The sequence below is a fragment of the Ambystoma mexicanum genome, chromosome 11 (assembly GCF_040938575.1).
Source record: "Ambystoma mexicanum isolate Mex_15411 chromosome 11, UKY_AmexF1_1, whole genome shotgun sequence".
In the NCBI taxonomy this organism is placed as follows: Eukaryota; Metazoa; Chordata; class Amphibia; order Caudata; family Ambystomatidae; genus Ambystoma; species Ambystoma mexicanum.
The window spans coordinates 1,405,265,983-1,405,292,189 of record NC_090934.1 but is presented as its reverse complement, the minus strand read 5'-3'; the positions used below and the strand labels follow the sequence as shown (position 1 = coordinate 1,405,292,189).

General features: G+C 46.0%; 1 protein-coding gene across 3 annotated transcripts in view; it reads right to left on the bottom strand.

The window, feature by feature from the left end:
• The window catches only part of ADAMTS17 (ADAM metallopeptidase with thrombospondin type 1 motif 17), a 1,111,828-nt gene that overhangs the window by 347,372 nt on the left and 738,249 nt on the right, over positions 1–26,207 (bottom strand). For all 3 annotated transcript variants that reach the window (XM_069625034.1, XM_069625036.1, XM_069625035.1), the window contains exon 14: positions 18,961–19,088. In XM_069625034.1, coding sequence (XP_069481135.1) covers positions 18,961–19,088 — 128 coding nt within the window. The remainder of the gene's footprint in view (positions 1–18,960; positions 19,089–26,207) is intronic.

Genomic DNA, 26,207 nt, shown 5'->3' with positions numbered 1-26,207 from the left:
ACATGCTTGATCTAATCTCACTTGATAAATCAATTATGTATACCATCATACTTGGTGATTTGAACCTCAACTGTTGGAAGTTGGGTGCCAAAACTCAAGGTGCTCGAAAATGGGAGTTGATTATGTCTGAACGCAACTATCATATGGTCAATATCTCAGTACATAATGATGTCCCCCCGCATTACACTTGGCATAGAGGGCAATCAAATAGTATCATAGATTATATTTATGTCGACACCAGGCTTTTCCAACAAATAGACCACTTTGAGATTATGGACCATCCTAAAAGTGATCATTGCCTCCTGTCCTTACAGTGCACGTTCCAATATACAATGCCAACTAGAGATTCTTATTATTGTGGCAACGTGGGAGTAAACAACTCACGCACACGTCTCAAATGAACTGCAAACTCCCTGAACCAGTTTGAACATCTCATAACGAATAGGGCCCTCCATTGTAATAGCATCGAATACATAGATTTGCTACGCTCATTTGCTCAGACCATAAATATACCGCAATCCGATTCGATCAAACATTCACATACCTTTGATCAGGTAGTTGCCAAAAGAAGGACAGAATTTAGGATGCTTAAAAGAAAAAATGTACTCTCAATTAGTGCGGACAAGTGGCAGGCATTAAAATCTGCAAAATGCCAATATAAGAACTGGCTCAGTGGGCGCAAGTCCTTGTTATTCCAACGAGATTGTGAAGCCATGAGTAGGGCTATGAGTAATAAAAATTCGGCTGGCATGTGGTCGCTGCTGAATAGTCTCTCATACCATCACCAAGCAGATGCCCAACTGAATGGGGTCTCTGAACATATGTGGATCAAGCATTTTTCAACACTATATGCTGACCCTTGTTATAACCACACTAAATATTTGCCAGTGTCAACATCCAGTTGGAATTTAAAAGTCTCGGTTGAGCAAATTTTTGACCTAATCAAAAAATTTAGTTCTTCAAGAGCAGAAGGACCAGACGGGTTGTCAAACCATATGTTTAAAAATCATCCAGGCATTTGGTCTAAGATCTTATTTACAATCTTTAGTGACATATTAAGCACCCGTTTGATTCCTACATCATGGAAGTCCTCAATCATAATTCCAATCTTTAAAAAAGGCGACCGGTCACTACCTGCAAACTATCGACCGATTGCGTTACTAGATGCCCCAGGGAAAATCTTTACCAAATTAGCACTAGCCGATTTCAATACTTGGACAGGAAATAATAAATTCAGGGATTCCAACCAAACTGGCTTCATGGCAGGAATGGGAACCAACATCAATCTCATGACCTTGAATGCAATCAAAGCTCAGTGCCAAGAGACAAAACAACAGTTGTTCTTGGCTTTTATTGATCTAAATGCAGCCTTTGACTCTGTGAGTCGTCCTTTATTATTAAAAAAGCTCTTGAGAGACGATTGCCCAGCGTCCCTGTACGATATTATACACTCATTGCACCATGACACGTCTATACGAATACGCATTACACTAGATGGTCTTCTAACAGACAACATATCGACTTATCGTGGTCTAAAACAGGGCTGCTCCTTAGCCTCAGCGGTGTTAAATTATTACATCCACGATGTTAAATTTGCCCTTTCAACGGTCATCTCCGATTCTCCCAGACTGTTGACCCAGGAAGTTCAATCGCTTATCTTCGCAGACGATCTAGTGCTTATCTCTAGAACTCAGGTGGGGTTACAACGGCTTTTAGATACGTTCTATCAGTACGTACAATCTAATGAACTAGTTGTCAACACGTCTAAAACTCAGATCATTCAATATTCGCCCAGTCGCTCAGGCCCAGTCTCATTTGTGTGGTCTATAGGCTGCACCCCACTCGGCGTAATTCCAAGCTATTGCTACCTAGGCATGATATTTGAGGGTCAGTTGAAACCCCATGGGCAGCTAGAGAGTATTGAGTCCAAGCTACTTTCATCCATTTCACAAGCCTGTGTCATCATGTATAAATATGGCAAATTTTCCATCCTCCCAGCATGGCATTTTTGGACCAAGAAAGTCATTCCCATGCTATTATATGGCTTGGAGACTCTTCTCGCAGATTCTGCATTCAAGTTCGAGCAGTGGGAAGCAAAATATTGGCGCACAATTCTTCATTTACCGCAATGCGTCCCTACCTCATGGATGAGATATGAGCTTGGCCTAACCTCTCTAGAAGCCCATTACAACTGGCGTTTATGTTCATTTTTTGGGAAATGCTTGCGGTCGACTACCGCAAATGTATTGCTTAAAACACTTTCTTGTTACATTTTCTCAGCAAAGAAATCTAGTTACATCAAAGATTGGCTAAATCGTGTGTATTTGATAATGGCTAAAGCAGAAGTTACAATTGATCTGTTGTTGTTGAATCCTGATAAAGCCAAATCTAAAATTTATCAAATAGATTGGATCAACACATGCGAATTATGCATAATGTATCGAGACAACGACATTGCACGTTTCCCACCAAAAAAACTCAGAACATTACCATTGTATCTGATACGTTCACCAGCCCTAAAATATAGATCAGGAATAATGCGTTTTCGTTTCAATTTATGGGCAACTTTGGAAGTAAGGGCAAAACGCAGATTGGTAAGCCCAGAACAAAATGTTTGTAGATTCTGTCAAGAATCGCCTAGAGGTGAGACATTAGTTCATCTATTTACAGAATGTGCCTCACTTACCTCCAAAAGACAAATAGCCTTTGCAAGACATTGTCAATACCTCAGAAACATTACACAGGTCGAATGCTGGTCGGTCCTGTTGGGGTCAAATAACTTAGCAATCCAGATAGCAGCTGTTAATTTTCTCACCAGTCTTAAATTAGATACTTAACAGAAAGGAGCATTTAATTAAATGTTGTATGTGAATTTTTCTTCTATTTCTTCTTTTGTTTTATTCATGTCATAATTAATGTAAATAATGTAAATACGTTTTTTTTTTTTAATTTATTGTGACATGTTTGATGTTTGATGTATGCTAAATCATGTTAAATGCTGTATTTCTATTTTGTCTTTTTGAAAGGTTGATTAAATTCAACCAAATCAATAAAAAAAATAAAAAAAAAGTAAAGAAGGACTTGATGAAGTGTCAAGCCCTCCCTAAAGAAACCGCAGAATCAAGCATGGACCAGGAGTGAAGGCGGAAGCTGACCGGTATGCTGGAACGGCGAGAGAGAGTCCGAGGCTGGTCCAGGACGTTGGCACCACACTGCAAGATGGTGGGCAGAAACTCCTGCATTCCTGAAGCCCGGGGAGTGCGCAGGGAAGGAACCACGCTGCCGGGAATGCCAAGAGGACAGCGGCGCATCCGCAGAGTGTGAGAGGCTCCCAAACACCACAGGAGCCCCGCAACAGTGCCCAGCTACTCCAGGGAATGAAACACCCGCACAGACTATGTAGTAAGGTATGTGGGTGAGTGGAGAGCTGCTGAAAGCCTAAGGAGGTGTTTGCACAAGCTGAAAGGCTGCGAAAGGAGGGTCTGGGACTCTGCAACCCTAGGAGGAATGGTTGACTGGACTGACTGGACATGGGCTTGTACTAAGGCTTGGCAGGAGAGTGAACCGAGTCTACAAAGTGAGACACTACAGCCATAAGTGCGATTCTGGGACCCGCACCCATGTAAAGAGAACTATGAACTTGATAGACAGTACATGCAGTACTTGGCAGGCGAGTAAACCAAGTGTGTATGTGCCATCACAGCTTGGGAGAGCATCCAGGCTGTTCTTTTTCATCACAGTACCTGGTGGAAGGAAACCAGGTCTGCCAATCAGGATCAGGCATCCACCACAGCTTGGGAGAGCATCCAGGCTGTTTGTTTTTCATTGCAGTACCTGGTGGGAGGAAACCAGGTATGCCAATCAGGATCAGGTACCCACCACAGCTTGGGAGAGCATCCAGGCTGTTCTTTTTCATTGCAGTACCTGGTGGAAGGAAACCAGGTCTGCCAATCAGGATCAGGCATCCACCACAGCTTGGGAGAGCATCCAGGCTGTTTGTTTTTCATTGCAGTACCTGGTGGGAGGAAACCAGGTATGCCAATCAGGATCAGGTACCCACCACAGCTTGGGAGAGCATCCAGGCTGTTCTTTTTCATTGCAGTACCTGGTGGGAGGAAACCAGGTCTGCCTACCAGAGTCAGGAACCCACTACAGATTGGGGAGAGCATCCAGGTTGGTCTTTTTTGTTGCAGTGCCTGGTGGGAGGACACCAGGTCTGCCAACTAGTGTCAGGGACCCACAACAGATTGGGGAGTGCATCCAGGTTGGTCTTTATTGTTGCAGTGCCGGGTGGGAGGAAACCAGGTCTGCCAACCAGGGTCAGGGACCCACTACAGATTGGGGAGTGCATCCAGGTTGGTCTTCCTTGTTGCAGTGCCTGGTGGGAGGACACCAGGTCTGACAACCAGGGTCAGGGACCCACTACAGATTGGGGAGTGCATCCAGGTTGGTCTTCCTTGTTGCGGTGCCTGGTGGGAGGTCACCAGGTCTGCCAACCAGGGTCAGGGACCCACTATAGATTGGGGAGTGCATCCAGGTTGGTCTTTTTTGTTGCAGTGCCTGGTGGGAGGAAACCAGATCTGCCAATCAGGGTCAAGGACCCACTCCAGTTTGGGAACACATCCTACCTCCTTTTGTGTGTGCAATTGTACCTGGTGAAAAAGACCAGGTCTGCCAATCAGGGTTAGGGTCCCAGGGACAGAGAAGAAGCCTGTGAAGAGCCAACCAGGGGATGAGATTTCCCGCAACTGTTGTTGAATGTTATGAGAAGGCTGAACCAGTACAAATGGAGATAGTCCCCAATTTATTAAGGTCTGAAGATTTCAGAACTGTCTTTTGCCCAGTGGAAGGGTACCACTCCGTTTGGGCTGGAATCCTTTACTTTAGTGTAAACTTAGATGTGAGGTACAGAGTTAGGATTTTGACACTGGGCATTAGGGTATTTGCTTTGGACATTCTGACACTAGTTATTTCAGGTGAGGCAAGGAAACCTCTCTTAGATTTAGGGTGGGATAGGGTTTTCTTTTCCTTTTAACCTTTGAAGAAAAGTTTCTAATAATCACCATGACCCCTCCACGAGTCTTACTTCTGCACCGTTATAGAACCTAGATGCCTGGCTGAATGGTGTTCGGCCCTGAAAATAAAGCTATATGAAGTGTCCCTGCCCATTGATCTGCCTTAAAGGACCAGAGTGATTTATAAGCCCCCTTTCTCTACCTTTCTGAATGACATAATCAATACCTTTGACTATTACTGCTGAAATCTTCATCTGAGCACCCCTGTCTACAAACCCAAAGTACCCCTTCCTTTTAAAGTGTACTCAGTCTGTGGGACAGCACTGTTTTTGTTAGTTTTGTGCAGTTTATTTACTTTAAAGATCCTATTTTTAAAGAACATTAGTTTGACATACTTGTGTTTTGGTAGCATAGCACTATTGAGGCTATCTTGTTTCGATCTTATGCAAGTGCCACAAAAGACTAACCTATGAGTGCAACAATGAGCGATGTTGCTGAAGGTGCCCCCTGAAACTCCAAACACCCCCACTTCTCCATATAAAAAGAAGGGAAATATGTGAAGCCCCAGGGAAACCCTTTGGGGAAGAAAACCCTGCGGGAACACATGGTGAACGTAGAGCTGAACCGCCTCTCGTGATGTTGTCTCTCTCGATGCAGCGGAACTGGTCACTAGGATGGACTTTCCGAAGATTTGCTCTTCACAGGAATTCCAGGCTGGAAGCTAGGAGACACAATGCGGAGATGAATGGGCAGAACCCAGTCGGCTGTCGAGGAGGTGGTGAAATGGAGAATGGGGAGTTACCTGAGAGCAGAGTTGAAGGATTACAGGAGCTTTTGGAGAATGGCTTGGGGGGAGCAGAGAGTCATCGAAGGAGACCTGTCTAGGAAACAGGAGGAAGTCTGAGTAAGAGTGAGAAAGGATACACACAAGAACAGAGTTTGGGGAAGGGGTATCCTAGAGTTCGTACTTACGGATCATCTCGAAAAACAGAAGCAACGCACTGCTTCTCTGGCTGGCTGCATCTAGATCCGTTCCCTGGGGTGAGGACCAATGACGTCAGTGGACGCGGAGAACATAGAACGTGGAACAACTGCAATACGCCTGGGCTTCAAGATCGCCATCATGGAAGGAGAGAAAAATGAACCTGTAACTTGCATCAGTGCCAAAGTGAGTGGCGCTGTACACGAGATGTGACCGAGGTGGCCGGCTGGCCCAGTAGGTAACGCCCCACCACCCAAGTTAAGGGCCCAAGTGCAGCGAGGATCTCTTAACAAGAGTGACAGGCCACTACCTACAGGGTTGGCCCACCATCTCGGGGCATATCGCCATTAGCACCTGTGTAGATCCGTACGCAGGTGTCAATGTTTTTTTTTTTAAAAGAAGGAAAATGTACCTTTATCCCACGGCCCGACACCGCAGAGCTGTCAGCCAGGAAGTCTGTTTACAATGTTGATGACATCATCAACATTGAAGAGGGCACTGCCTGGCTGACAGCACTGTGCAGCGTCGAGATAAAGGTACGTTTTCTTTTTTCGTTCCAAAAAAAAGAAGACACCATTAGCACCCGTGTTGGGAGCTACATGGGTGCTATGGTGACGGGGGAACAGGGAAGAGAAGGCAAGTGCCCGACACCAATGAAAATGCTTGGAACACGGGCTTTCCTTAGTGAATACAGCCCACATTCTGAGCATTCTCATTGGTGGACGGTGCCTCCCAGGGTGCTACTGTTGTTAGAATTGCCTCGGTGCCAGCGCTCCTGAGGAGTATAAGCCACCCTCAGCCCATGTTACCAAAAGAGACAAATGAGGTAACTGTCGGCTGTGGCTGTTGCACTTTTATGATTGGTATCACTGTTGGTGTAGAAGTAGTGTGGGCTGAGCAGGCACTTTATTCTCTACTCATCCCTACACCCCTGTTGAGCAGTAGTGATTTTGTCACTTCTAGAGATTCTCGCTCTAGCTTGACCTGAGAAAATAAATTCCTCCACCTCCTTCTGCTGCCACCTACAGATCCTATGCCCAGATCAGTTTCACTGTGGGGGGGGGGAACAGTATTACTCAGTGGTAAATGGACATAGGGACCAGCCTTTTACATTAGGACAGGTGATTGGGAACAACATGAACATGTGGTATGAGAATATGTAATCGACCAATGAAAGGATTCATGCTACCTCAGGAAAATTGGCATTATGAGACCATCTTCCTTACAATGGGGTCAAATTTGATCAGTTGCCGGATGATTAAAGAACCCATTGATGCCTTCTACCTCATGTGGTCACCTGGAATTCCTCCGTTATGAACCCATCCCCGAATCGAATCCACATAGCACTTGGCACCTGGAGGACAGTTGTGTACAAAGTCGAATTTGAGGAAAGTTACGGGCTGGTAACAGGGAATAGGACGCAGCTATCTTCCATGATAAATTCGGCCTAGCTGCACAGGAAATCTCACATGCTAGCACGACCGCCAGTAGAATGCAGCCACCCCGCGACAATTCGGCCTAGCTGCACACATAACCTCACTTGCTAGCACGACTGCCAGTAGAATGCAGCCACCCCGCGACAATTCGGCCTAGCTGCATACATAATCTCACATGCTAGCACAACTGCTAGTAGAATGCAGCCACCCCCGCGACAATTCGGCCTAGCTGCACACGTAAGCTCACATGCTAGCACGACCGCCAGTAGAATGCAGCCACCCCGCGACAATTCGGCCTTGCTGCACACGTAATCTCACATGCTAGCACGACCGCCAGTAGAATGCAGCCATCCCCGCAACAATTCGGCCTAGCTGCACACATATCTCACATGCTAGCACAGCCGCCTCTAGAATGCAACCACTCCGCAAGAATTCGGCCTAGCTGCACACATCTCACATGCTAGCACGGCCGCCACTAGAATGCAGCCACCCCCGCGACAATTCGGCCTAGCTGCACACATATCTCACACACCCTGCACACTACTTCCAGCATTAGAATGCAGCTATCCTCCATTAATAAACACAGCGTGCACACACGCACTATTGACTGCTCCGACTATCTCCACTTACCTGGACTCCGGTCCTCACAGGGCGTTCAACCCACAGCGTGTTGAGATCATACCAATGGTGAAAGGCGCTATACAAATGATCATTAACATAGCATTGCATAAGGTAATGCGTTGTGATTGGCCACACATTGGCTTGTGAGAAATGGCTTGGAATCACCCAGCTGAAGCGTTCAGGATTAAGGCATCCAGGGAACTAAAAGGCATATCTGCAAGTAAAACAAAAACACAGCCGGTCACCCGCATCGGCCCTCGCCGACCCCCCCACACAATGCCCCAAACACTTATCGTCGAACATGCCCATGTGGGCCATACGGCCACGCGCATAAGCAAACGTTTATTTTGGATCACATGTTGGGTTCACATTATTATGTATTTAATTTCACGGCTGTGGAATTGTTTGAGTAATGAAGGGCATGTGTGTTATCCCAAGATCCCTTGAGCTGTAGGCTGTTGGCAACCGAACCAGACTGCCAGCCCAGCACAACCACTCCAGAGCCAGCTGGACACAATACCACAACGCTTTCCCTTAGTATCCGGGCTAGCAAAGGGATTTGCTGCACTCTGGAATGAGAACACATCAAGACACGGCCAATACTGGTAGACCCACCATCCAAGGGTCTGCACAGACCTCACGCTCACATAATCCTCTCAATAGCCAAACATCAGTCCCCCAAACACCTACTTCTACCCGAGCAGCAAGATTCCACAAACCCTGCCTCATTAACCAGAACCCGGAAGTTCTGTCTCTCTCTTCCAGTAACAAATGTCGGAACCTGCGGTCTCTACCCCTGTGCCAGCATTCTGCGTCCCCGCGCCCACTTGATTTAACAAGCTCCGGCCACACTGCCCACACCTCACTCTGCACCAAGTTTAAACCTCTACTCTAATATCCAATGTCCCAATGTCCCCAAAGCCAACCTGTATAGTTTCCGCCTGTACCTGTTTCCGTCTTGCCCCTGCAACAATGGACGCCGACTAAAGCCCTGACTTTATTTAAGGCCTCGGCTCTCAAAGGGATGTGTGAACCTCAATTCTCTCTGCACCTACATTCTCAGCTTTGGAAGGTTTGCTACCTTCCTCACTGCTCAGTTGGCATGGCTTTGCCTCTACCCCAAAACTTTGGTCCAAACAGCAATAGTACCCCAATATTAGACTTCTGTGTAGAGGCGTTGCTGGGGGGGGCTAAGGTGGCTATAGCCCCAGGTCTTTAGGTTGTAGCCCCGGATGGAAGCTCAGGGGTTACAACCAAAAGGCTAGCTAGCCCCGAGTCCGGACATTAGCGTAGCCTCGCATCTTTTCCAGACCAAGCTACACCCCCGCTTCCGTGCCCTCCTCTCTAACTCAAGGCTTATCCTCCAGTGTCTTTCTCTATCTCAATACCCGGGTCCAATGCTTCTGCCTCTGTTTAAACTACCCCACTCAGGACTCAGCCTCTGCCTCAATAGGCAGCTAACGTAACCCTCGGTAATATGGTATGTTATGTACTGTGCCTGCCACCAAACATTGCATCAATTTTTTTAATTTTTATTATTGTTCATGGTTAAAAAAAAAACCTTTACAATTTTCGCAATAGGATAATGTTACAAAGAAGAAAATCTATGCAGTTCGATCGATAAATGCGATCACATGACATATTTCTTAACAGTTAAAACAAAGAAAAGGGAAAGAACTAGTCTGCATACAATCGATCCATCTTTTGGATCAAGAGATAAAAAAGAACGCTTTGGAGGAAAACCCCACATTAGGTTTACATTAGATACAAGTTAAGAGACTTTAAAAACCCTGCCATTGATTGAGCATCAGATCTGTTCAGAGAGCTTTTACAATGCTTCCAGAGGACTTTGTCATTCAGCCATTCAAGTTTAGTCAATAGCTTCTTCAGGAACACCATTCTCTGTAGCATTAAGGCAGGGCAGTAGAGAAATAAGTGGATGACGCAGAGTAGGGACCACCTTTGTGAGCCATGTGTGGAAACTGCGATGAAGAAGAGCCCAAGTGACCCAGATGAGGATGAGAATATCAATACTGAGACGAGGAAGCGGAACAGAGCAATGGAGAGTGCCCTGTGGAACCAACATGAGGGGCCCAGAGCCTGGTAACAGGCAAGTCCAACCTGATGATAAAAAGAGATGAAGGACTTCATGGTTTCACTAATCCCAATCTTTCATGGAGGAGCTGCGAAGGCGAATGAAGCACAGAGGCAGTCCGAGACACCAAGAAAAGAGCGCGAAGGTCACATGCCGGTCGGGGGAAGAAGAATTACCAAGGAAAGCAGTGGACAAAGGCTCCCGGTATCCTCGAGGTCAGAGAAGTGCTGAAGAAGCGAATCACGCGATGAGAAGAAAAGGGGAGACTGTAGAGCGACTGACATGCTTGTATAACCAGTGATATGACCTTTCCCAAATATTCTAGGGCTGGAGTTAGAAGAGTAAATAATACCTGTCCTACAATATGTGGGGGAAGGCTGTTAGGGGTGCAGAGAAAACAATCACCTACCTCACGACTTTTTCCCAGCTGACATTTTCACCCAGAACCCAATGCAAATTGTTCTTGCTTGTTGTGTGACTACTACTAACTGACAGATAACATATAAAGTTGCCAAAAAATAAGGGCCAGGGCTCAGCCCTGGCAAACACCCAAACAAATTCAGTATTGGCCCATTCCATCTAATTTAGTCTTTACAGTTATAACAACAAAAAAACAAATGGGTTTCGATAGACGGTGGAAAGTGACTCTCAAAGAGTTTGTCCGATTTGGGTGAGAGCAGCTGGAGGCTTACAGTGATGCAGCTGCAACTAGCAGTTTGGTTTCACTTTAGGAGCACTTAGTCACCAGAGCATCAAATCCAAAATGGAGTCGAATTTAGAAAGGACGAGTAGCTGATCCATTCATCGCCCGTGGAATTGATCTTCTAGATGAAAGAAGAGGATTTCAAGTTATTTCATGTTTCCTTCCAGGATGTAGTCGTGTAGATCTCATCTGGACAGAGACGTTTGTTCAATAAACTATGCATCCTTTGAAAGAGCTTTGGTCCAGATCCAATGGAACAGAAAGAGGGGCTACGGTTCATGGCACACAATCAACATTCAGGTTTCTTCTGGTGTGCCCACTGACACACTCTAACTGGGTTATTGTTTTATGATTGTTAATGGGTGAATACATGTGATTGTGAGCACTGTCTTGACAGGGCCATCTTAAGCACTTTTGGGGCCCTGGGCACGGACATCTTTGGGCCCCCCCTCCACCAAACCAAAGGAATAAAATGATCAAGAATACAGGTGGCCCCCCTCACCCTCCACCACTCGCGCTCACAACCTATAAATTGATATGCTGTCTTGCAGCATAATAAGCACTTTTACTCCCTTTAAGTCCCCTTGCCCTCTTCATTCTTGCTCTAATCAGAATGATAAACAAGTAGCATTTGAAGACTAACATTAGCAGTCAACAAAGGGGTTACTGTTCTAGTACATACAGGATTATGTTTATCAATTACATCCAGGAAGTAGATGTAGTATTAATGCAGGACCGTATGTAACCCATAATACACAGAGAACTCACATTAGCTGCCTCACAGAATGCGAAAGTGCTCATGCATGGATAGAGGAGACCAATTGGAAGGAAGGAGAAAGCTACACATACCGTAGCATGGATAGTGAAGGCAGATTAGAAGCAACCAGGAAGGTGTCTTTATCCAGACAGACTGAGATTAGAAGTGGGATAGGGTTTTCAAATAGTTTTGCCATTAGTTATCAAAGGAACACATGCCTGTGGTGTGTGATATAAATATGCTCACTATTAACACAGTGAAACCATGAATAAGGCTTTTATGAAGATCATACCATGAGAAGGAAATCAATGACAATTTTGAAAGGTTTAGGGACTGCCAATGTTGAGAGGTTAGGCAATACATGATTAAATGAAATGCCCAGGATCACACATTGGTTAAGGGGTGAGGGGTGAAGCTGGGATTTGTGCCAACTCTGCAATTTCAGCATTTGAACACTTTCTTTTACAGTTCTCACCATGAACTTAAACAAAATATTATAGAAGGGTGTTATGCAAAATGGGAATGATTCTAGCTTAATTCTCTCCATCATCAAGGTACGTATATAAGAACCAGCATACCAATCGATGTGATTTAACAAATTTAATCTGGGTTTGTCTTTGTGTTTTAAAGCTTTAAATACTTCTAAAACAATGGCTTGTGACATTTTCATTTATGAACGTGCATAAAAACCGTTTTTTGTGTCAAACAAGCTGACCTTAAAATATGCTTGCCTGAGGCCTGTAACATATGGTCCGCTCTCTTCCGTCTACCAACCCTTCCACCCAAATGGCCTACATAAGAAGAAAGATCAAGTAATGGGCTAAACGATGCAAGCAGCATGCAAGAAGGCAAACCTCACAGAAGACAGCACAGTGATGTAAAATATATTAGATAATTTGACCAGGAGCACTGTATCATCTGCTGGCAAATCCAGGATACAAACATGAACGCTGTTGTTCCATAGTCTTGACTTTGGATATTTATTCACCTCTTGGACTAACAGTTTATGCCATCGTTGGAGGCGATTGCTTATGTTTTACAACACCCCATCTGAACAAACCAATTTGTAGACCTTCAACATACGAATGATATGTTAGTTTTTATAGCAACCCCTATCTGGTACAGCTACATTGCTGATAATAGCAGATTTTGTTCTGCAAAACCAAGTACATATGCAGGCAGGTTTATAAACTTCAGACATAGGAAAGGCTCAACCAGCCTTGCTGGAATGCAATATTCTAATTTTGCATATGAACACATCTCTACAATGGGTGCTTCACACACTGAGCTGATTTCTGAACTATTGCAGCACTCAATTTGTCAATATGCATTTCACCATTGCCTATTGCACACGATCAACATAATTCCCACTGGAAGGAAAGAATGCTACAGAGTTCTACCATAAGGAACACACAAACTATGTATACCACAGTGAATAGAGAAAGCAATACATGATGGATTGATCAAGGCAGAATGCACTTGTCAAAACAGAAAGGCAATGGGTTTAGAGCCTCAGCAGCACCCAATGAAATATCCTGACGTGTGCTATTTAAGAATAGTGAACAATGGAATCTTATTTCTTCAGATCAGCTAGCCTGGTGGGGCCCCCTCCAAAGTGGGGGCCCTGGGCAAGTGCCCTGTTTGCCCTCCCATAAAAACGTCTCTGTGTCTTGATTCATCAGAGTTTGCTCACAACACTGACCCCCATAGGGCTCAATGGGAATGGGGATGAAGCTAGTAACGGTACTGCAATTTGCGGTACCGTTATTAGCTCTGACGTCCCTCAACGGGTCCCTTCCATAACGCCTGGTAAAACCAGGCATTAGGGACGGGACCCGTTAAGGGACCTCGTAGTAGGGCGGTAAGGGATTACCGGCATCGGTGCCCTTACCGGTGCCGGTAATCCCTTACCACCTTCCATGTAATGAGGCCCACTGACTTCAAATATCAAATCAGCACACCTGAAACGGGACACTATGGGTGCTCTGCTCGGCATTAGTCATCAAGTACCAGAAGAAAGTGCTAAGATGCCCGACGAGTTTATAACATGCAAACAGAACTCGCCATGCCAAGCTGTAAGTGACTTTGTCGAGCTTGTGGGGTGCACATTTAGGGTGAGTGCCTTACCCCTCTTCTCATCCCAATAGAATGGATTGACTCCCAAGTGCAATGGTCCCCATGACGCAGTTGAAAAGTGGTGAAAAAGTTTGTTTATTCAAATTCAACGACCAATGACTACATTTGAGGATCAAATGACAAGTCTTTTATCAGGTAGGATTTGTAGATTCCTCATTGTTTTCCAGGAGGGCTAGTGCATGCCTCATTAGCACCCTGTGTGGGGAAGGGGGCCGACCGATCAGGAGGATCAAAGCATGTGCTCATGGGCGTAATTATAGGGGAAACAGGGGGTTTTGTCTGTGGCAGGCCTTTTTGTCCTCCCCAACTTTTGGAGTGAGGACAGGGGGGCTGCAATCATCAATTATGCAATTGGACAATGGAAGCCCAGCTGGGGTGCGCAGCAAGGCTTGCGCTGTCTTATTACATAATGCTGACATGCCTGGCAGCTGCGCTGCAACGCATTCAAGGCCAGGATGCCCTGCATGGCTCAGTTCCTCACCCTGGCTAGCCTGACTCAAAGTCAGAAGCTAGGGTGCTGAACTGGGTGTTGCAGGGACTGGTGCCTCTGCTGCCACGCTAGCAGCAGCACTTCCAGGGGCCGTGGCGCAGAGAATCGCTTTCCGGCTTTGTGTTGGTGCGACACACAGACAGGAACTAGGAAGCTCATTCAGCTTGCTGGTTTCTGTCTGCAGGTGCGAGAATGCGAAGAGGTTAGGTCGGTGTAACATGAGACATGCCTGGGCGGCATTTGAAAGCAGAGCAAAAGTACTTTTTAAAAAATATAATTTCTTATTGTGTTTGTGTATGTTTGTTGGGGGCTGGGATGCGGGCTGACCCTAGTGAGGGCGCGTGTCACATTTGTACAATGTGAGCAGAGCTCACAGTATATATTAAGGGCCCAGGTATGAAGACACACTAACAATAACAAATGGTGCATTCTATGTGGCAAGCTACAGCTCTGCAACGCCTCTAAAATTAGTCTTGCCACTTTTCAGATACTACTAAAGCACCACCATCCTAATTTCAAAATGAAGTTGGCGGAAGGTGCGCCTTCCCCAAATAGAGTGGAAAGAGTCAAGCAGAGACAACCTGTGACCGAAAACTGTCATAATCTGCAAATTCTGTGAAATGAATTGGAGTGCTATACGCCTTCCAAACATGGTGATCTTTTGTTAAGCAGTTTTTGCTCTAGGAGCGCAGAAGGAACCATATGGGATTTTGTGTTAAAAGCACACTTTTAGGAGCCATGTTTTATTTTTCCCCCTGCCGCCAAAAATAATCTTCACCAAATTGGCAACAATGATTTCGAGTTTTGCAGACACTTTTTCAGGACGGTTTGGTGCAGATTAGTAAATGGGTGACATGGTTCAGGTTACAGGCCACCAAAGGCTGCTTTACTTACCAAACTAAGCAGGGGAGTATCCAGCATTGTAATAGTCAGGGGTACGTTGGGGGGGGGGGTGAGCAACGAAATGCAGTGTGCGGAATTCAACATGGTCTCATTGGCGCCCCCAGACCGCCCACACCTGCCCCAATCTACCTTTATGGTAACATTAGGGGAAGATGGCATTTTAACACACAACAACAACAATAAAACTGCAGGATCATTCCAGATGCAGGAAACTCATCTATAAGAGCTCTGTCCAAGCCCTCTGAGGCAAAATACAAGCAGACTTCCTAATTATTATATGGGTTGCACCAACGGAAATGACTTCACAGAAAAGGACATTGCAAGGCGCATCAACAGTCCTTGATACTTGGAGGCACCATGGAAGGACTTTAGAATAAGTTGCCACAAATAAGTGACAAATAACTTTCTGGTGCAAAATACAGAAATTACACTTTTGTTTTATGTGGAGCAACTCTATAGTCATCAGGCTTTTCCATTAGAATACCATGATACATTAACATAAGCTTTGAAGTGAATCCGAGTCACTTCCAGAGTTGCAGATAAGACACAATGGGCCTCATTACAACCCAGGCGTTAAGGGTTTAACGGGGCCGTCGGCGCCGTTAACCCTTAACGCCTGATTACCATTTTAACGCCAGCTTTTAGCAGGCGTTAAAATGCAAGGCGCTAACCCACCTTGGTGCTAATTACGGCACCGTAATTTATGGTGCCGTAATTAGCGCCTTCACCACTCCCATTATGCCCTATGGGGCAAAAATGGGAATGGGGAAGGGTAAATGGGGAATGGGGATTTACCGCCCCACTCACCTTGGATTGGGGCAGTAAATCCGCCATCCACCATGGTGTAAACAGAGTTTACACCATAGTGGTAAAGTAGGGGACTTACCGCCTTGGTTGTAATGAGGCCCAATGTGATTAAATGATTTGCTCAGGATCACACACTTGGTTAAATGGTGAAACTGGGATGTGGACAATTTAAGCAACCACTTACATCTTTCCAGGTTTAGTTGATATAGATATTGATTAAGGTTTTGCTTTACATTTCATGTGCTTACAAAATTATTTGTAGCAATGCCTTGGAAGCAAACCACATTACATTATAACAAGTCTTTCATAGTAAACAAACCATACACTCTATACATTGTCATAGAAATATGTTGAGCAATGGGAGTTTGGCTTTAGTTTTATTCCCCCCATTCTGCATGCAAAGTCACAATCGCATCATGTAGATTAATGTAGCCTAACAAATCCCCCTTGGGTTTTAAAGCCATGGTCATTATTTCATAAAGCATGCAACATTATGCACCCTTCTCACTTCTAATCACTCCCTCCCATTCACATTTCTAAAGGGACAAAAGTCCCTGCTAATAGTAACCCCCTTGCTCCCATCAGTGCCTAATCACTCACATTGTAATGCTCATTTGATACAGAGCAACATGAGGACCGTCTGCTGCCCAGAGCTCCTTGGGACATTGTCCTGGCAGCGGGACACCTCTACCATTCAGAACGGAGGTGTCCTGCTGCCAGGACAATGAGCGTGCTGAGCAGGAATTGCTCAGCACACATTGTCCTGCCAGCGGGACACCTTTGCCGTTGGCGCCCTCTTTGATGTGCCAAACAGGAGAGGTGTCCCAATGACAAATGTCTTGGTCTGGCTCTTAAAAGAGCCACCGGGGGCAGCTTGCAACACCTGCCTCTCCCGCTTGGTACACCAATGCTTGGAGCCATTTGAACACAGGAAAACCTACTGTAATTTTAATCAGTCTGAATCTTGTAGAAAAATCTATCAGCACGTAGACATATAAGGTGCTGTGCACAACCCAAGTTTGGAGATAGATGCCATTTAAAAATTGATACCAAGTATACTTGGTTTCCCACTGCACTGCATTAACCGACAGCTTCTGTCTTTGAATGAATGGAAAAAGGGAATTGCTGACATTCCAGTGAATCTGTTCCTTTCAGCTATGGCTTTATAGTTCAGCTAGGTCAAGTCAACTTAGCCCAAAATTTCAAGGGGTGATAAAGTCTGGTCTGCTCAATGGACATTGCGCCACTGTTTCCATGTGTTATTGTATATGCACATATAAATGTGTGCACACAGTGTATGTCAATGGAGGTGCTGGGTGCATTTGTGTGTAGGTGAGAGTGTATGCAAGCATATGTGTGTTGACCTTTCTGTCTGAATGAATGATAAATAATGCAGTGTTTGCATGTTCTAGTGGAATTAAGTTTGTGAATGTTATGTTGTGTCAGTGGGTGCATGGCAGGCCGGCTGGAGATGTGAGGGGGCCCAATTGAATTTTAAAGATAGGCCACCAGTCTTATGAAAGTTATAACAGAGCGTCAGCAATGGAAGCTTGTGGTGTAGTAGTCTAGTGTTATCGCTGTTATCGCTCAGGGATTTAGGTTGTTTGACCGAGGTACAAAATCACGGCGAAAATGAATGTAGTCATTTTGGCTGTGAATATGTTTTTACCACATTACAAAAAAACCAAACCCATGTCCCCCCAAACCACCAGTACACCCATAAACCCCCCATACTTACCTTTTTCTTGTTTTTTTGTTGTTGTGTCCCCTGCCACCAGTGCTGAGAAAGCGGGGGACACCCCCGCAACCGCTAAAGTCAAAAATACCGAACATGGGGAGCGGAGACACCCCCGCAACCGCAGCTCTTCATGTTCGGTATCTTCGGCTTCGAACTAATGGTGGTGTCCAAATTCAATCAAAATTCTACCATTCAACCAAATTTGATCGAACAATTTGGCCGAAATGATCCCTAAGAGCCACCACTTGCCCTCCCTCCACCCCACCCCTGACCCCCCAACATTTTCAGCAAAGTTACTCCACTGCATGTGCTGTACTGTATGGCACAAGCCCGCATTCTGAGCTGCCTGGGAAACCAATGCCCTCTTCTCTTCCCCGCTCCCCTTCACCAATTAGCACCCGTGTCGTTTCCTACAAGGGTGCCAATATTTAAAAATTAAAACATAAAAGTACCTTTCCTGCACAGCCCGGCACCGCGCAGTGCTGCTCTTGGGAAGCCCGTTTTCATGTTGATTACATCAAAGTCATCAACATGGAAAGCGAACTTCCTTTCAGCAACAACTGTGCGGTGGGGGTCGCACAAGAAAGGTACGTTTATTTTTTTAAAAAGACACCATTAGCAGCCGTGTAGGAAAATGCACAGGTATTAATGGTGATATGCCCCTCGGTAACGATGCTGCGCTCGTGTCCTTAACTTGGGCAGCGGGCCGTTACGTACAGGGTCGGCCCGCCACTTCAGGGCATATCGCTTCACTAACGCTCTCCAAACCAATTGCTAATTGGATCCATCTCCAGCATGAGAACTTTGACCCTGTAGACCAGGTACCAGGTGGGGAAACACATGCCTGTGACACTGCCCATGTCACTTAATTCTCAAGTCGAGGCACAGAGATCTTGGTGGATGGAGAAAACGTCACTGGGATGGTCCCAGCTACAGAAGAAAGGGGAGAGTTCCCAACAGCTTTGTAAGTGAAGGGCAGTCAGGTAGCTGGGTCTGAGCCATGATATCATGAAAGTCAGGCACTGACCAGTTGAGGAATCCCCGTCTTTTAACACCACCCTCCCTCTTGATGTCCATGTTCATTATTCTGCCCCTTTAAGGACTCTTACTTGGTTCGACCCACAGTAGAAAGGAAACGCATTGGACTTGGAAAAGCCGCGGAGCCAAAGGCCATCTCCCACAGTGAGAAGGCAAAGTCTGCCGCACAGATAGCACACATAATCATCGATAAATCAACATCTCAAACATGGTTGAAAAACACTAGAACGCTACTCCACCTGGCACTTGCCATGTACGCAGAGGTCAGTCTCGTACGGCCCGCAGGGAGTGCCGTCCAGGACCCGGTCTGCCGCTAGGAATGGTGCCTCCTTGCCCAGGGGCGTGCAGAAGAGCTCACATGGTCGATCTGAAAAAGAAAGACAAGGAAAGACACTACATCAATTAAATAAGACAAGGTAAGAAAGAGTCAAAGAAAGAGTCAAGTGTCAGAAATTACAGATACATGAGATCTCTTTTTTGTTTTGGCCCCTGTGTTTTACTTTAGCACACCCTGAGATATTTAAAGGTCATGTTATAGATATAGATGTGGCAATCAGCTTGCCACTTTAATGATACCCCCAGGGAGTCCAGACTAATGCTATTGGAATGGGATGTCGAATGCAATCGACAGTGCACACATGTATTTTCTGTGTCTACCTACTGCATGCCACATCCAGGCACAGAGTGCTTCCTCCCACGGCTCACACCTAAAGGGTGGGGCAGGGAGACAGCAGGGTGGCTGTGCCATCTCGCTAGCAACCACCATGGCATACACAATACACTCTGATTCATTCTGATGTGTAAGACAGCCAAGCCAGGGTAGTGGGCGGGGCATTATTATGGGGGCCCAGCCACATGAGCACCCTCTTCACAGAGTGCCAAGGCCAGGGGACCTAAGCCGGCAGGGTGCTGCGCATCCCCTCCCCCTTTTCAACAGTGGTGGATGCCGATCACTCTTCTTTCCCATTGGGGGGCGGATGGTGTTTCACCCACCTTCTCTCATATGTGGCGGTGGCTGCTCAGTTACTTTCTCTTTCAGGCAGCGGATGCCGCTACAATTCCTCTACGGCCGACTGACAGCCTGTGGGAGTGCGGGGGTAATGTCTCCTCGTTGCCATTCTTATGGGGGCCAGCTATTGGCATCGAGCTGGCCCCATTGGTGCTATGGACATCAGCACTTTATTTGCAGGCCCAGTGCCTCAGGGGGTTTTGCCGGGTAACACCCGGTCTTATGTGGAAGCAGGGCAGACCATACCCAACCCGTGGCGATCCTGGCCACCATACTGGCAAGACGGTCTCACGGCACCATGCCTGCAGGACCATACTCAGACGGTGTGGGCCTGAAGGCCTAAATGAGACACAGAACCAGTTGTTCCATCCTTGGAGTCTGCATTCTTCAAAGTATAGTTCTTACTGGGCATATACCTCGGCATATACCTCTTCATCTCTCAACTTTGGAGATTCCTCTGCCCTGCCTCTCAGCTTCCCATTGCACTGGGTGGTGGGTTCCTCATTGGGGGGCAGTGGGCTCCATCTTCCACATCACAGTCAAACAGCTCCACAACTGCACCCCCCACAGCAGTCATTGCTTGCCCTGATCTGTTCTCCCTCTTCCTCTCTGCGGTCATGTGTATCTGTGTTATGTCTGATCCTGGTCCCTGTATGTATGATCTGGTGAGTGGTGATGTGAGTGTGGAATGTCAGAGTGGAACCGTGTATGTCTGAGTAGAATTTGGTTTGGTCGGAGTTCTGATCCAGACAGTTGATAGAGATGTAGCCTGGGTGGTGGGAGCCAGTGGGCTCTCCACAATATCTTCCTAGCTCCTTTGATGTTACCTGATGAAGCATGTTAACCTGAAGTGGATGAATAAACTACCTGTGAAGCACCCTACAGTGCAAGAGTATCCTTTTAAACCTACTTTGCAACACCTTCGCCCAGCAAAATGATCCGTCCCTCGCAGAGGCGTTCTTACAGGTGATTCCTGAAGGGGAAGGATTAGAGAAGGGAAGTCCTTTTTTCCACCTAAGGTAATGATTACTGTACAGAAAAGAAACACCAACGACCTAGCCTCCCTCTGGGAAAAGAAACGTTCCCTTCAACATCTCTGGAGAAAGAACCCTACTCCCGCCAACAAAGCAGCCTTCCAGTGCTCAGCTGACACCTATAAAATAGCTATCATTGATACCAAAGTCAACATCTTGCAAGCTCCAACACCAAAGAACTTTTAAAAATTCTCAGAGAACTCGGAACCCCAGCCCCCCATCTGACAACTTCCCAAAAAATAAAGCATTTTGCACACGCATCCAATTCTCTCTGGACATCAAAACACGGACACTAAGGGACAAAGCTATTCACAAAAAAATCCCTTCTACCAACCCTGCTACCCCCCACCCCCGGTCAGTTCCTCCACAACTGCAACCCCTCCTACCCAATTTCAATTCTCTGCCATCTCCCTTCCTGAAGTCCTCACTACCATGCAGCACCTGAAAGCTTCTAATTGTGTTGGCGACACCTGCCCAGCCCACATTGTCAAAATGTGGGCAGAACCCTTAGCCCCTGCCATAGCTAGTTTTATCAATGCATCGTTTAAGTCCAACTCAATTCCCACTGCCATCAAAGAAGCATGGGTCAAGCCTATCTTGAAGAAACCAACCCTAGACCCCACCATCCCTACCAACTACTGGCCATTCACCACAGTACCTTATCTCATCAAAATCCTGGACTGCACTGCCTACTCGCAACTGCAACTACACCTTGAAAGTCATAATCTATTAGGTACCCGCCAATAAGGTTTCAGGTCCAGACACAGCACAGAATTTGCCCTCCTCGACCTTAAGATCCAGCTGGGCTACATTAGGGATAATGGCAAGCTTGTTATCCTCCTAGTGTTAGACCTCTCTGTAGCTTTTGACCTAGTAGATTATGAAATCCTTTGCAAACACCTCACCTCCACTTTCCACCTCACCCCAGAAGCCACCTTATAGACCCAATCCTTTCTATCTGGCCATTCCACCAGGGTCTTTGCGGGCCCCGAGTCAGCTGACCCCCATACCTGTCTTCTATGGTGTCCCACAGGGCTCCTGCCTCTCCCCCATCCTCTATAACATGTATACCAAACCCTTCTTTGACCACCTAGACAGCCTCAACATACCATGCACCAACTTTGCCGATGATACGCAGGTCCTCCTCAAAATCACTGGTAACCACAACCTAGACTCTACCAACATCAATCACCTCGTCAGCATCATACAGGCCTGGATGGCCACCCATCATCTCTGACTGAATGATGAGAAAACAGAGCTCCTTATTGTGGGCTTCCCACATCGCCTCAAACTCCTCAACCCCACCTTCTATTCCTTTTGCATAGATGGTAACACCATCTCCGTCTGCGCCCATGTAAAAACACTAGGCGTTCCCCTGGACGCAGAATGAAACATGCAAAAACATGTCAAAGCTATCACTTCGTCTGCAGCCAATTCTACCAAACTTATAAACGTTTCAAGGAAATTCCTTACCTCTAACAACTGTCTCAGCCTCGCCAGAGACATCATAGGCAGCAAACTAGACTATTCCAATGCCATCCTAGCAGGGACCTCCACCAAAAACATCAACAAACTCCAACTGCTCCAAAACAACGCCCTCAGAGCAGTCTGGGGCATGAATCGCTCTGACCACATCTCTCACATCGGACGCGAGGCACACTGGCTTCCCATCAAAGCCTGCATCAAATTAAAACTCCTTGCTATCACCTACTGCTGTTTACACAACACTGCCCCCATCTCACTAACCGTATCACCAAGAAACACAACATGCGCAATCTCCACCCTTCCTCCACTTCAGCCTTGTGCATACCTAGATTTGCTAGAAAGAGAGCCGGGGGCTCTTGCTTCACCACATAGCACCCACCCTCTGGAATGCCCTCCCTCAGCAGATCCAAGACGAACCTGCCTACGCACTCTCCCGTAAGAAAGTAAAAACCTCCCTGTTCAACAAATATCTGTAAATCATTTCGTACAGCCCTATCTACTCTGAACTTGAATCATGATCTATAATGTAACACAACTACCATACTGTTTCCATCTATTCCTAACTATGTACCTTTAGTACCGTGACACCTCCGGGTCTAGGCGCTACTAACAAATAAAATAGATAACTAAAATTAAATAAACCTGCACAGAAGGTCTAAGTAAAGCTCAGTTAGTAATCCCCAAAACCCATCGGAAGATTATGCTAGAGATTGCACATTCTCATTTGACAGGGGGAAACCTAGGACAATCTAAGTCCCAGGCGCACATCAGTGGGAGGTTTTACTGGCCAGGTATCCATGCAGATATAAAGAACTTCATTCAGACATGTGAAATATGTCAGAAAACCAGTATGCATATTCCCATACCTGCCCCTCTGCACCCCTTACCAATAATAGAAATCCCTTTCTCCCGGATTGGGATGGATATCATTGGACTGTTGGAAACCTCCAGGCTGTTTAACAAATATGTCCACTGCCCGATACCTAGCTATCTAGTCTACAACAGGAAGACTTAAAAAATGTAGTCACAACATTCCCCAATGTATTTTGTGAGAAACCAGGGTGAGTGCAAGGCACTTATCATTATATCAGAATTCCAAAGGGAAAGGTGGTTCATTTGAAGCCATATAGACTCCTGGAAGCCCGCAGACAGATAGCGGTCGAGGAAGTGAACAAAATGCTAAGTGCAAATATTAATGGACCCTCTTCAAGCCTATGGACCTCCCCTATTGTATTGTTCACAAAACCTGATAATTCCTGGAGGTTTTGCATAGACTTCCGACAGGTCAACGCTATCTCCGACTTTGATGTCCATGCAGTGCTTTGACGAATTGATTGATAAACTCGGAAATGCCACCTTCCTATCAACCCCAGACTTAACCAAGGGCTACTGGCGGGTCCCACTGACCTGATAAGGAAAAGACAGCTTTCTCAATGCCCTGACTTACACGGGGCCCCTGCAACTTTCCAACGGTTTACAGACAGGATATTACAGACCTTCTCCAATTTCTGTGGGGCTAATATTGACGACATAGTCATTTATAGTAAGACTTGGGAAAACCATCTTTTCCATCTCTTTACTAACATGAGAGCCCTCAGAGAGGCTGCTTAGCTGCCAATTCATCCAAACGTAAGCTGGCTCAATTAGCCATGAAATACCCTGACTTCTTTGTAGGGAATGGCAGTATGCAGCCTCAACGAGAAGAAGTGAAAGCTGTCCTAGATACTCCACGCCTAAAACCAAGAGAGACCTCAGAGCATTCTTATGGTTAATCGGTTATTACCGTAGGTTTATCCCTAATTTTGCGGACAGAACAGTTAGGTTGACAGACAAATGAAAGAACGCTGAACTCCAGAAGATTCATTGGACTGACGAGGACGATGTATGTTACAACAGCTTAAAACAAATCCTGTGACAGAACACTATGCTAAAGATAGTAGATTGTTTAATAGAGTTTGCATTACAAACTGACATCTCTCTTACAGGGTTGGGAGTAGTTTTGTCCCAGGTGTGTGATGGATTAGAACACCCTATCCTATTCACTAGTTGAAAACTCTTCCCACATGAAAAAAACGACTCCTTGTTAGAACTGGAGGCCCTTGTCATCAATTGGGCCATCACCCATCTAAGATACTATCTCCTAGGAAGGACGTTCAGACACCTCACAGATCATTCTCCGTTAGTGTGGAAAAGCCAACAAAAGGACTCTAACCCTTGAGTCATGCAATGGTTCCTAGACTTGCAACCCTAGTGTTTCACTGTGGAGCACCGAAAAGGTAAAGACCAAGGGAATGTCACTTTCCTTTCTTTGTTTCCCTGTGAAACAGATGCGGCTACATCGCATAGGGGAATGGAATGTGAGAAACCAGAAGGTGTCTCACTAGTCCCAGGGCATCTGTCATCCAGGTGGTCAAGGCACAGCCATCGCGTTTGGATCCACATGCGGGGGGTGGACCAGTGCGGGAGGATCACATGGGTGAGGGGTGTTCGGGGAGTGGGACACCATATGGGGAGACACTGTATCCTCTTTCTTGTAACACATTTACACCATCCTACCAGGTAGGATATTTAGGAACTCTACCCCCTCACCCTTTACAACACAAACACTTTCTAACGGACAGTCCACTATGAGTAAAAAGAGACTAACACCTGAGCAATATACCTGATGTGTCCCAATACAATGGTCAGGCAATTACTGACCATCACATACATCTGACTTGCATTACATCTCCCTAAAAGGATAAAAGGCGAAGCACGAGAGCACATTCTAAGGGAGGCAAAGCACACAAGGAAACAACAGTTTCAAGGCGGCAGCTAAGCAAGAGAGGAATGACGGCAAAACCGAAGGGGGTCACAAGAAGGGGCATTCCTTTGACCTTTTCGACAAGAACCGCTACTTTCCATAGATCTCAAGAATAGAAAGCGTAAGAATAGAAAACAAGGCTGAGGAATCCTGCATTGTGTGTCGGAGATACCCGGGCATCAATAATCAAGGCAGGGAGAATAACCAGCCACCGTGGTACCGTACTTGGCTCCAAGAACAAAGCAGCTTCAGAAAATCAACACAGCCGGTTAGTTGGGTAGACCAATACAAGACCGGTCTGTGTTGAAGCCAAGGTTGCAAGCAACAACATTGTATGGTGAGCACTGGAACAGACATTGTTAAAACGCATGTGATAAGAGACGCAAGTGACGTTGAACTGCTGATGAGTGACTGAACTTTAAAGCAAACTACAATACCTTTGACAGAGTGGTCCAGCACTGTGTAGGCACTCAATTGAAGATCTCTGCAAGGTATCCAGCTGTGAAGTGACAAAAGTAGATACATTTGGTCTGAGCCCGGTGGAGGGAGATGTATTGAAAGAGAATGAATAAATGTGAATCGAAGTGGTCCTGCAACGGATAAAGCTAAATCCTGCGCACAGAGGTAGGTCTTCGATTTTGATGAAGTAGCGAAAGTTTGGAAAGCTCCATGAATTTGGTCTGACCCCGACAGCGGGAGACCAATTGAAGGTTTTGTGTTAAAGCGGGTCTAAGCCCAGAGGAGGGGGAACCGGGGTGAACAGTAAATCACCCGAGAAGTTGTATAAGTGAAAATCCTGAGAAGAAAGAAACTTTAATGTTTTGTTGTGTTGCATCAGGCCCTCTGAAATAAGAGACTTTGAATGGCAAAGAGACTTTGGCACAGAAGGCCCTGATGTGGAGGTTCCGGAACTGCATCCTTATGCTAGAGAAGCCAGAGAGTGTGCTAAGCTCGAGTGTGCCACCTTGCCCGTGCTGAAAATGTGGGGAAGAGAAGCAAACGGCTTGAATATCCTGACATATCATTTCTTGAACACTTTTCTTTTGCATAACATTGTTTCCCACATGGTTTGTATTTAGAGTTAAGGATTGGCAATAGGTTTATTAGTATAGGCCCTTTTATTTTGACAGACTCAACTAGGACTGTATTTTTTTA